The sequence below is a fragment of the Ptychodera flava genome, chromosome 16, assembly GCF_041260155.1.
Source record: "Ptychodera flava strain L36383 chromosome 16, AS_Pfla_20210202, whole genome shotgun sequence".
In the NCBI taxonomy this organism is placed as follows: Eukaryota; Metazoa; Hemichordata; class Enteropneusta; family Ptychoderidae; genus Ptychodera; species Ptychodera flava.
The window spans coordinates 18,269,423-18,283,066 of record NC_091943.1 but is presented as its reverse complement, the minus strand read 5'-3'; the positions used below and the strand labels follow the sequence as shown (position 1 = coordinate 18,283,066).

General features: G+C 36.4%; 1 protein-coding gene across 1 annotated transcript; it reads right to left on the bottom strand.

Annotated features, from left to right (window-relative positions):
* Positions 1-1,593: 1,593 nt before the first annotated feature.
* Positions 1,594-11,607, bottom strand: LOC139114196 (D-beta-hydroxybutyrate dehydrogenase-like). Its single transcript, XM_070675774.1, has 9 exons — positions 11,445-11,607; positions 9,921-10,102; positions 9,037-9,161; positions 7,418-7,543; positions 5,929-6,032; positions 4,486-4,558; positions 3,661-3,725; positions 2,813-2,866; positions 1,594-2,354 (listed from the first exon to the last, which is right to left on the bottom strand). Exons 1-9 carry the CDS (start codon positions 11,505-11,507, stop codon positions 2,262-2,264), a joined length of 885 nt encoding a protein of 294 aa, XP_070531875.1. The 5' UTR covers positions 11,508-11,607; the 3' UTR covers positions 1,594-2,261.
* Positions 11,608-13,644: the final 2,037 nt, after the last annotated feature.

Here is a 13,644-nt window from a genome sequence, read left to right as displayed (position 1 = left end):
CGTTCACAGTTCCAACAACGTTTGCTTTCAATTAGCTGTGATATCGCAGCAGTACTTGTGGCGTGTATCGAACGTGCTCGGGTCATTGGGGTCACGCCACAGTCGGCGATGACCTCAATGACCCTAGCGCGTTCGATACACGCAACAAGTACTGCTGCGATATCACAGCCAGCCTTCAATCATCTCTATTTCCCCGTTCTTCTGCATTAACCCTTTCAGTTTATGTTTCCCGTCTCGTGTGCCAATTTTTTGGTTCGGATACCAAGTGTTCCAACATAATTCTGATCCAGTCGAATTTTGACCGGCGTTTTCATGGCAGCAGCCATATTTATGGTAGCATGTTCTGTCAGGTGACTAACCTCCGCCATCTTGAACAAAATTCTGTTCAAGATGGCTACCCGGTACCTGACCCTATATTTCCCCACGCCCTCTACCGGGGAAATGGGTCAGGGAACCAGACTAGTATTCCATACAAAATAAATGCAATGATCCTTTTATTCACCATATCGTAATACTAAACAATCTTGGTAGAGCCGATGTGTGGAGTTGCCCTCATTTTCCTTTATATCCTTTATATCTTTATATATATAGCACTGGCTGATATCGCGCAAAGCTCGCTTAGTGTGAGATTTACTAGTATGAGCGACTTCCTGTTTACCCATGTTTACATGTCTCGCGTTCCGGCGTCACACAGTTGCACAGTTTCAGTAGCATAAGCGTTCGAAGTCGGACGACGTATTGGTATACTACATTTCGTTTATTTTACACAACATTTAGAAGCAGCTGATCGATGAGATTACTGGGTATGCCGTAGGGCTACTATCGAGAGCCGGACACACGGACGTGGAAGTACAATTTTCCTCCCGTCCGACTGAAAAGTTACCCGTCTCGGACGGGAGGACGGGCAGTAGTTTCCAACGCTGATTTTGCAGAGTACAAACATTTTGAAAAAAATATCAAGTTTAATATAGCTGCTGATCATTCATATCTAGCTTACTCACTATGGACAAAATCTTCCAATCTGATGGGATTTTGTATAACTTATCATTTCCTGACCATTTAGAATCTACCATCAGTCTCTAAAACTTGTTTATCAGACATTCATGTTTCAGAAAGTATGGTTCCTATTCCTGTCTTCGAGACATCCTATTGTTCCAATCACGGTTTAGTTTTCTGTATTGTTTTGATAGAGATAATGATGGTGGTAGGTTGCAGCTTGTGTGACGATTACATTTCGTTCTTTATCATACACAGCCTGTAAAATTTGTTTATTTCTATAACTGAATGTCACATTAACGGTATAGCAGATGCCATTTTTACGACATTTTCCATACTTTTGCGTGTCAAAAGAGTCTGATTTCATCTTTTGATCAAGTATAGTGCTCGTCAACAGTTGATAGACAGTCTGCACTGGCCTAGACTGCAATTAAATTGTGATTACAACATACAGCTTATTTGTGATATTTACGTTCGTGACTAGTGTTGGAACATAAATGTATGCCGCCAGAGAAAATTTATAACATTTTTCAAAATATAAGTAATTATTCCTAGCTACCTACTTACCTTATTTCAAAAAGTACATAGGAAAAAGATTCGTATTTTTACAATAAGAATGGATGAAAGAGGCCCATGTCTTGTTGATGTATACGAGTGTTTAAGTTCAAGCTGAGGGTAAACATACTCATTTTCATTTCCGTTTACAGCATTCCCTTGACTCCAGAGAGAGAAACAATGTAAAACCAGACAGAATGCAAGAATTATCAACTTTTGCCGTCGACAAATTTCGAAAGACACATTCTACCAAATTACTGATTGTCGATCAACTACAGGTTCGTCATTGTTTTTTAACACATGGCGAATTTGCACCCCGTAGTTGTAGTGACTACACGCACTCACAATCGTTTGAAATCTTTACTAGTATATTGAGAATAACAGAAAAATCACTGGTTTCCTGTATTCGTTTGCTTGAAAGAACAAACGCTTATAATATTTTATTTCTTTCCCTATTTATTATACCAATATTCAACGTTTCGCTGAAGGACATCGTTTAGCACATCTTCATTTAAACATAAACAATTACCTGCCTGTTTCATTTTTTAGTAATCTTAAGATAAATACTTTCTTGATTATCTACATCTTTAGGAAAACAATTACATATTATCTAATTGACTATCACTCACACTGTCTCAAGTAAAACTTAGGAATGAAGCAAGATTCTATCTCCGTGATCGACAAGTGTCTGTGTTCTCGATTGAGTGCTCTCACTTGGCACACAGTCCAGCGTCAATGGGAAGTAATGTACCAGTCATCTGGTCCGCCGCTGGTGAACAGAGGAAGGCAACAAGTTCACTGACCTGAATGAAAACAGAACATTTAAACAGAGTGAAACCTTGACGTTTATGATACAATATCGAGTATAATTTAGTGAAAGGACTGCGATGTTTCAATATTCTTTAAATTGTCAAAGTGAACGTATATTCCATAATCAAAGTAAAAATCAAGTCTGTATTTAAAACACACAAAAGATGCACAATGTCCCTCCTAAATCTAGAAGCAATCTCGCGTTGGTGAACTCTCGAATGAGTAAGTTTCATTCTCAAGAAAGAAATTTGAAACAGATTCTTGTTAACATACTCGAAGTCTGATATTAAGCTGTTTATAAACTCTTCAAAACACATATCATCCGCTTGCATTGAGGGACCCTCTGTTTAACTGTTGCAACAATATTCTACCAACTCGAACAGAAGTTGTTGGTATGCGCATTAAAAATAGTAAGTGTCAACGAAAGTGAATTACTATTCTGAAAACCTACTTGTTCAGTTTCAACGTATTGGCCAGAGGGATTGAACTGCGTTAAAGCTTGCTTCTGAAAGAGGTAGGATTGGTTACAGTTATATCAGTTTCCTTTGTAATATGTTGATGGTACACAATACCGTAGAATAGTCACAAGATAAAGTATAAGCAGCGGCATGCTCACGTGATTTTAGTGCATTAATGAAGTAAAAGAGAAAAAATGTGCAAGAGCCATCCGGTTCTGTAAAGTTATCAGGAGAAATATTTTAAACTGTGGGTATAGTCTTAGATAGAACTCGACAGAAATTCAGGTCAAGGATTCTTTCAGTAATTATGAGGGTGAGTGGAAGTAAATCGCCGTTGGCCAAGAACATGAAATATGAACCTCCCCAAGTTCCCCTTTCTAAAATGAAAAACTTCCCTTTTTCCAATTTGTAAACAATTACTCCCCCCTTGACAGTTTGAAATATGTGCGTGAGCTAGATAGAACTGTTGAGCACGTGTTGTATTTACACAAACTGGTCATCTATCTTCTATAGCGGGACGCTCAACGATAGTGGGAGCGCCCTTAATATTTCAGTCTAGTCGTATATATCAATATTAATAGCAGATTGCTTTTTGTGATTATATACTGTAGGTAATCCTTTGCCAGATGTCCATTGTATTGTATTGTGAGTTTCTTTTAAACACAGTAGATTCACAACCCACTTTTTGCCAAAATATTAACTACGAACGATTAAGCTAGCACGGATATAAGCTTAAAGGCTATCAAATTAACGAGAACACATCCATATTTCCCTCTGTGACACGCTATCCCCTCTGTGATGGTAAACTGTAGGCATCTTCCGTAGGTACAGTTAAACTCACCTCATTTTCCTCATCAAAAGAAATTCCAAGTTTCTCAAATGTGCTTTTGAAGAAGTCTCTCGTGGCTATAGAAGCAATCAAGTTCAACAAGTCAGAACAATAGATAATTTCACAAGCAAAACACTGCAGATTTTGCCGAAGCCTATTTTGTCGACCCAATAATTACATTATTACTTATTCCACACCTTATTACCATACCTATTGCAAGACGAGGAAGCTGAATAAGTTGCACTTTGTGATAATGGATTCATATTCGGGATTAAAATTTCACTTGATTCTCTGAATTGCCGGTATCAGTAAGACTGAACAACAAAATCTTTCCAATCTTTAAAATTCCGTATGTACACCTGTCTTCGTTGTAACTATAATTTTGTGATTAATTTATTTGTGATACGAGACTAGAACTGTTGGTTGGTTGATTGATTGATTGATTGATTGATTGATTGATTGATTGATTGATTGATTGATTGATTGATTGATTGATTGATTGATTGATTGATTGATTGATTGATTGATTTAATTCGAGCCATGAGAGACTTACTCTGTGCCACTGAATTTCATAGACTCCGCACTGTACATAGCAGTTCTTTAGAGTGTCTATTATTTGCATTGCTAAATAACCTGTACACAATATTACCGTGATTTAAGTTTGATGTTTGACCACCTTTCATAGAACACGAAGTACTCATGATCTAGGATAATTTAATCATAAGTTCAGCTATTGTTCCTTTAACACTATACGTTTGAATGATGACTATCCCTGAACAGTGATTATAGTCCGGTACAATTTTATCTTTCCATTGCATGATCGTTCTTTAGACTTACATTGAGTATCAACTGCACCTGGGCAGATACTGTTACACGTCACTCCAGAGCCAAGACTTTCGAGGGCAACAACCTGCAATAATAAAAAAACAGCCGTTGATAGGATCTGTTCAGAAAGGGCGATACATTGATCTATGGCGCCTATTCCTTCCCGTCTTTCGCAAAGTCAAATAAGATGACAGGAAAAGAGCGCCCTTGATAGCAATTGATTATCAAGTGACACGTGCCTAATTTATCCAATTCAGTGGTTTTGCATCTCCAACAAGCGAATGGCAGCTTTGTCACGAAAAAAACTCTAGTTTGCCAAAGTATAACGCTCAGTGCAAGATCCAAGGAACACGAACATCATACGTGGATTATGAGTGCGGCACCCGTTTATTATTCAGCCTGTTAAATCGTGTAGGCATGGTCCAAATCAGCGAGCAGTGATACTTCTGTACACGTTAACACGAACCAACTTTGGTTTGAAAATGAAATCTAAAATTAATGCACAAAATTCGCAGCAATTGGGGTCTTTGAAAATGACGCATTCATACGTTTACACTTTTCATAAACTAAAACTAATATGTCGCACTTTGAGCATAGGCTTTTCAAAGTGATTGGCCAATGTGACATCCGAAATCCAAATTTTGAGAATAGTTCTTGATTACAGGTGAAGGAGCATTCGAAAAGGTAGACTGCATTCTCGCCATCTATGACGGTTCCATATTGTACATTCGATGTCCAAAATAGTATTATTCATTAATGCACAAATCCCGAGGCAATGCCTCATTATCTACTGGTGAAGCATGCATATATATATATATATATATATATATATATATATATATATATATATATATATATATATATATATATATATATATATATAAGCATAGACCCTATGCTTCTCTACAATATAGTATGATATAAGCTTATCTCGGATTTTTCAATACATGATTACACACTGGCAAAACAGCTGTTTAATCTTGACAAACATAGCAATGATAATCTGATCTGAAGTATACATAACTTTAGTAGGTTATAGGGATTTATGTCGAAAGCTGTATAATCAGGGATCATTCCAATTTTAAGGCACAATCGCTGTTCACAATACCCCTTCAAAGTTTCAATTACAAATGACTTTTTTATTTTAGTAAGAAACGTATGTTTTCTCTGTACACATTGAAGAAATAGATCTTCCAGAAGGGAATACATACCATGAGAACTTGAGGCGAAATTAAATAGATGATGGTTTCTTTACAATGCATGTAATTATATATATATATATATATATATATATATATATATATAATATATATATATATATATATATATATATATATATATATATATATATATATATATATATAAAGGCACACACTGAGGAAGGCATACATACATACCCTCCTACTCTCCCACCTATCTATCCACTTGATTTAGCTGTCCACCTACCTAACCTACCTTAGTCAAACCATTGAGACCATGCTTCGATGACGTAATTGGTGCTACTTCTGGAAATCCTCTAAGGCCTGAAATTGCATTTATGTTCACGATTCTTGCCCATCCTATTATGTTGAAGCACCAAGAGAAATATTTGTTTATGATTCAATTATTGTTAACTAATTTTGTAGAGTCATAAATTGCTTTGTTGCGTTGTCGTTTATGGTCAAAAAGTTAAGAGGAGATTATTTAAGACCGGGACTTGAGATTAAAGTAAACTTTCCGTGATTACATATGTGTCAGTACAATGTTCAAGCAAAATGGATGCCGTGGGCACCTGGCAATGTCACATCTCTATCGATTGAATTCCACAACAAAAATACATATGGAAATTAGAAGAAATGCGTCTCCCCATCATTACACATGTCCCAAAGTACAACATAGACTAATTTGAGAGGGGAGATTGGCTGAGGTAGCACACAAATACCAATATGGCTGCACAAAAAACGCATGATTAACACAGCTCATCAAACCATTTTAATGGCGTCTTATCTTCATCTTGTCGCAAGGTGAAATCGCCAATGTCGAATGATTAGAAAATAACAACTTAAGGTTCCAAGACAAGAAATGTGACCTTTTTAATCTAACAATTCTCTAACAGTTAATAAACTCAGAACCCCTGTAAAGTATACATTTTCTGAAAGCCTACATATATGGGAACATTTTGGTAACCACAGTGTCACCATTGTTTACATAGCTATCACGTGACAAGATAATTTGCATAACCTTTCAAAAGTCGGTTTTCCCTATGTTTTGTCTCAATACTTCAAAATATCTGACTCAAACTTTCTGGAATGCAAGCTGTCACAATGCTCTTTCAAAACGTGTCTCAGATTTTTTATATCTTGTTTAGTTTTTTTGGAGCACAATTTTAAAGAAATCAACTATGGTAAAATTCACTGCTCTGGAAGTTTTTCTGGCATAAAAACTGTTTAAGAAGGTTTAAAAAATTTCTGAGACACACTTTTGAAGACCTGTAGGATAGCTTGCACTCACATGAATTTCAGCCACATATCTCAAAGCATTAAAACAAAACATAGGGAAAACCGATTTTTGAAAGGTTATGCAAATTACCTATCACGTGATAGTTATGTAAACAATGGTGACACTATGATAACCAAAATGTTCCCCTATATCTAGGCTTTCCGAAAATATACAATTTATGGGGGTTCTGAGCTTATTAAACACTAGAGAATTGTTAGTTTAAAATGGTCAATTTTTTGTCTTGGAACCTTAAGCAAGCGATAGATAACGAAGATATCTCGATAAAAGTTGTAAAGTTATGCAAGAAGTCAATACGATTTATATTTAAATTACGAAATGGAAAGGGTAAATATATTTACGGGATATCCCAATATGAAATGCTGTAAGATGTTTAACTACAGCAAATGGAAAAATTCGAAAATCAAGGCATCTGTTTGCTGACTCATGTGCCTGTCTGCAGACTTACCCTTTATTTTCATGTCTGGCAAGTGTAGTTGAATCAGACGAAACGGGGCTGTCAGGTTGACAAGCAGAGTCTCTTCCCAGTGTTCAAGAGTTATGGATTCGATGGGTGATACATGCAATGGAACAGCTGAAACGTTTGGTAGAAGGACAGAATGAAACAGCTTTCATTAATCGTTTTAGAAAGCGGGCAAACTGCGTCAACATGAAATCTTCAACCATGTTACTATTGTTTGTTCTTCTTCAGGCAATATTGTATTGCACAGTGACTAAACGGCGACAAGCGGACAAAAGATAGATTTGTCGTAAACAATGTTCGACAGTCCCGTTAATTTTGGGGCTGTTCTCTCGCATATGTGACTAAAATTGTTGATGTTCATGGATCGCTATTATATTGTACATCTATTACCTGGTCACGAGAGCCATAACCCTAAGAGGCCAAGCTACCAGAAAAACATGGCTATTTCCCGAGATCATATGCCAATGCCAATGACGATGTGTTTATGGTAACGCACGGCTGCAAGAGGTCCGCATTGAGACCAGGTAATACGTATTTTATAACACTTCGCAGACTAGTGCTGTTCTATGTTATTATGTTTAATGTGCGTTGATGTACACACTGCAAAAACACATTGATAAAATAATCGCAATCATACCAATCCACAATCCAATAACACTAGGTCAAACTTCGTAATACAATAGTTGTAAACAGAGACACAAAACAGCACAGAACAGACAGTAAATCATAGGTACACAATTTATGAAAGAAAGATATATGGACCTCTGGCCAAAAGATCAAGAAGTGAATCAGGTGTTTCGAAAATAGTAAGCGCATCCTGCCCCACATGTGGCACCCGCCATATATCAGTCTTTAAGTCAGATAGGTAGTGGTCACTAACTAAGGCCTAATGTCACTGATGCCATCAGCAATCATTTGTCGAAGAGAGATATTGTATTTATAACACGATTGGAACTAATTTGGGATAATTGGATGTTCATATTTTTAAATTTCTCAAAAGTGTTAGGTGCCAGATAGTTGAATCATAAAGACAAGTGTGTAATGTAAAAAGAAAAGCAGATGAGATTACAATTGTAGATTCAATCGGCATTACTTCACCATCCAATTATCCCAAATTAGTTCCAATCGTGTGTTGTCAACCAGCTTGCGATAACTGTCAATAATAAACGTTTTAATGTAACGACAAATCTTTTTCTGGCGTAGCCTTGATTTAACATTTGTAAATGCCTACCCTGCGATTTCTCCAAGAGAGGTTATGTGGTACAATACCACTTTCTTCACAAAAATGAAAGAAAATGCCCTTAGCATACCGAATGATATATGTTTTGGGGGCCTCGATCAAATCACGTATGCTGTTACCCTCATGACCAATGGGTACATATTATTCCTATCCCTTTCATTTCTAAGCATCCATACTTAAGTTTGACATGATACTTCCCGGAAAAAAATATCATGATTTTTTTTTGAGAATTCAGATATCACAAGCTATCAATAGCTATGGCCTATTGGTGTCAATACAGCCTTGTTCTTTTCTGACAATATAATGTTTTTGTCAATTCTAAGTAAATCTCAAACATTTAAAACGAGTTATCAGTTTGACCTACCTGCATTGTTTACAAGAATATCAACGCCCTGTTCATGTATCTTTTTAATATCCGTGTACAGTTTGTCTACACTCTTCATGTCACTGAGATCAGCATCAATATAGTCAACATGAACATTCCATTTGCTGGAAAAGGAGGAATCAATTTGCACAAAATGAGAATGGAGGCGCTGGTCTGTAATATCACTTATCGCAATTGTATGTTTGCTGCCTTCTAAAGCATCACTCGCAGCATCGGCTGCTGTTGACAGAAATTTGACAAATTATGTCTTTTTGAACATGTTTTTATTGCCGTTACATTTGATCTCCTTCTTTTAGTTATGATCGAGAGTATGACACTCACATGAAAATCACGTGATGATAAATCATCACTCCTGTGGGCTTGGAGAGTGATATCCGGCAGTCTCGTTGCGAAGAATTCGGTAAAATATTTACGTGTTCATATTAGTATTTGCGAGGAAAACCACAATTAGGAATCAGCATCGGTTTTATGATGGATGCCTTCTGTTCACATATGCATCGTATCAGTGCAATGTGATTCATTTCTCTCTTGAAATTTTGTTATGATCATTCAATATCGAAGTTGTCATTGGCGAATTTTGAGTAATGTTAGCAAAGTGCAATCATCTCGATCGACAGAGGAAAATCGCAATGCATGGTTTTTCTATACGTCCTAGCGCCATTACATGTCCTTATTATCCGTAAGGAATATGCATACTCTTTGATGCTCCGTTCTCGATGTTGACGGAAGAGCATATGAAGTGCTTAAGGCATTCATAATGTACGACAAAAATGTCAATGATAAGTAAATCGAACAATTATAATCCACCGCATGAAAACATCAATACACATGTGGGTTACACGGAGTTTCTTTAATTTCCTCACCTTTTCAACGTAGTCTCCACATCCTTAACCATCTCTGGTTGACGACGTCCAGTCAAGACCAAGGAACATCCTCTCTTCGCAAGACTCTCAGCTATACCAAAGCCAATGCTATCTTTGGCACTTGAACCTGTCACCAAGGCAACTTTACCATCCAAGGAAAACGATGAAGACGTCGACATGCTCTTCAAAATAATGAAATACAGCCTCAGTATTGTTATTCTTATGCAATTCGGTATCCTGGAAGGCAATGGAACACCCAATAATTTGCACGCTTCATTTAAAATTGTTTGGCCATTAAGCTGGGGATGCCCCTGCCCAGATTTTGTATTTACCCACGTGATAAAAGCCGGAGGAATTATTCATGTTTTACAAATTACCCAGGGTCAGATTTCATAAGCAGCACAATCGGCTTCTCTGGAACAATTTACGCAATAATGGAAAATCTTATTCAATCAGGTATTGAATAATGCACTAACAGACAGACAGACAGACAGACAGACAGACAGACAGACAGACAGACAGACAGACAGACAGACAGACAGATAGATAGATAGATAGATAGATAGATAGATAGATAGATAGATAGATAGATAGATAGATAGATAGATAGATAGATAGATAGATAGATAGATAGATAGATAGATAGATAGATAGATAGATAGATAGGTCGACAGACAGACAGAGATAGAGATAGATAGACAAAGAGATAGACACAACATACCAGTGTCATTTGTGCCCTTTAAAGTGAACACACTTATGTATTAAACCAAGGAGATGTATTTACTGTGGGACAGCTTTACAATTGTCATTGGATTATTGGGGAAAAAATCTTTAAATTCTGTTAACAACGCATTAACAATTTGTATTCATTACAGAACTGTAAACTGGAAAATGTAAACTGTAACCCTCCCTAGGTTAAGTTTGTAAAAATGCCCACACATTAACCGTTCCTCTAGCCTACCCCCCCTCATAATAACTGAAGCATCCCTTCGTCATTAGACCATTTGACCTTCTTAGACGACAAAGACAGTCATGCTCTAGTTATCATGTGCACGCCATTTAGTCTGGACGCTCAAGCTTTCAGCCCTACCGATAGATTGTTCTTTAGAAATACATTAAAACAGCAGTCCAATATGATCGAACGCCATGAAAAGGGACAAAGGTCAAAAGTTATCCTGCGAGAATGTAGTCAGTATATGAAACATGGCACCATGAGGTTATAACTACTACGGGTATTCCATTATAAATGTGGTCCATGAATTACCTTCAAACATGATGTATTGAACTAAAACCAAAACAGCACAGCCAGATATGTATCTCTGAGACAGTAAACGCATCAAGTTCCGTGTAACTTTGCACCCAGACTAGGCTTTCGTTGGCTGGACAGTCAGTCTGGCCGATCCACCGCCAGGTCACTTGTAGTCTGCACTCTAACACATTCAATACCTTGCGGCATGCAACAGAATCACTCTCCCTGGACACCTTGTACTCCCCCAAAATTATAAGAATGTCGCTTTCGTCTACCTTTAGGAATCTGAATTGTAACCATCTTCTACAAATTCCCGTTGACGTACAGATTCGTTGCATTCTTTTAAAGCAATCGGTCGTGTTTTAAGGTCAAATGTGGAGAAACAGCCGCTCGACAATGATACTGCCACTTATGGTGTTTATCTTCAAAGCTATTGTTAGGGGTGGACTATTTAATTTCTTAGGGTGGGCCTGGAGGAATATCGAAAACAAAATTTTGTTGCCGGCCATTTATAGGGAAAAAACTGTCTACCCTGCAGACATGGAAAAAATTGATTCAAGGCTGTACAAAAAATATATTTAAATGTTTGTCCAGTCAATCTATGACATTTTAGCACCCAACCCTCAAAACAGAATTTTTTCTTCACAATGCATTTTGAGATATACCAAGACAAACATACTAAAAGTTTACTCGAATCTGCCTTTGGGAAATATGTCTAATTTGCATAAATCAAATATGGCTGCAACTGTCTGACAAAATAACGTTATTGGCCATATATGACATTTTAAACAAGCTAAAACAAGTGATTTTAAAGTCTAACATTACTTACTTGTGTTAAAATACTTCATAAATATACTGTGTTTTGTAAAGAGTGTATTTGCTGATTTTCGACACTTCCATATATGACTCACCAACGGATTAAAGCAAGTAATATACTGATAGCTTTTACTATTCAGATGTAAGAAAGTCATGTGATTTTATTATTTCGTGATTTTCTATATATCACATCTGTTGATGGAGAAGAAGTATTAATGATTAAAAGTCATCTAAATCATTTATTCTCCTTCCTAATGTAACATTTTATTCATTTGTATATGAGGCATTATTTGTAATTTGTATTGGTATTTAATGCTGTACAGTGACAAACCATATAACATGTCTATTTACTGTTTAAAGACATGTACAAAATGTGTAGTTTTATTTTAGAGATGAGCGTATCTCTAGTAGACCCATCCAAGATGATAGATAAGAAGTCATCATACATAACAGCAAAAATAGAATGAACACAACAAAGCTAATGTAAATACAGAAACGAAAAATAATATGACAAAACAACAAAATGCCACAATGCACACACATTAAAACTTAGCACTTTTGAAGACAATTCATAACAACCTTATCCCTACACAAACTCACAAAGATTGAAAACTGCAGGCTAAAAATTATTCATACCTATTCATCACAACACAATCAAACTTTTAAACAATATAAACAAATATATCCGGAAAAAGACACTTCTGTATACTGAAAATCAAAATGGACCCCACATACAACAGAAAACATAAAGTTTAGAAAACTATCTGACAGCTACGTAACTGGTCCCTGTGAACGTCTCATAAAAAAAAGAATAATCACACGATGCCTGCATGACACAACGAATTGGAAATGCTATCTAAGAGGAGCTATCAAATATTTGATAAAGATACGAAAACAGCAGCTCTAAGCACTGATAATAACATATAAGGGAAATGACAGGGACAACTGGACATCCAGTGATACTGCACAAATTTAACAAATGGCACGGAGTAAATGAAAAACGAAAGACACAATTTCACAACAGAATTTGGGTTCTATATAGGATCTCCAGCTTTACTGAAAATACCTGATGTTACATTTCATGAGACAGAAATGAAAATAATACAACAGCAACATGCAAAACAAATCGCTCTGGCAGAGATTCTGATATGATGTATGAACATAGAGCCATCCAATTTTTAAATTTTTGTTTGAAACTCTGATGAATAAATCTAATATTCAGACTTTATTATCTTTAAAGGTTTGCGATACAACAAAGAAGATTTTCCCATCGGAAGACACGACAGCAACTGATATATTCCTGTTCTTACACAGAAAGCCATGTCATTCTAGTGTAATATTTAAAGGCCTCATTAAAATGAAACATTAAAGTAAAATGCAACAACAAAGACAATTTTACGCATAAAGGGACATGATACAGACTATACTAAAAACGGGAAATAGAACATATCATCGGGGTAAAAGAACGTAAAGTAAGGAGGCAAGTGGAAGAAAAAATAGCACGCCAAACCAGGGACGATAGTCTTTTATCACATCAATGCAATCCATAAATCAGAACTAAGAGAATCATACAAACCCTGACAGAAAACTTGTTTGAACTTGCACAGTGACCCCGATGTTTATTATTGCTTTCGAAATTTTTCAATTGCGCCTTACCTT

Excerpts from the sequence above, each read along its gene's own strand:
- LOC139114196 (XM_070675774.1), bottom strand. The coding sequence starts at position 11,507 with ATGCAACGAATCTGTACGTCAACGGGAATTTGTAGAAGATGGTTACAA. Across the intron at positions 2,867-3,660 it reads CTTTTGATGAGGAAAATGAG|AAGCAAGCTTTAACGCAGTT; the intron begins GTGAGTTTAACT and ends TACCTCTTTCAG. Across the intron at positions 2,355-2,812 it reads AATACGTTGAAACTGAACAA|GTCAGTGAACTTGTTGCCTT; the intron begins GTAGGTTTTCAG and ends GTTTTCATTCAG.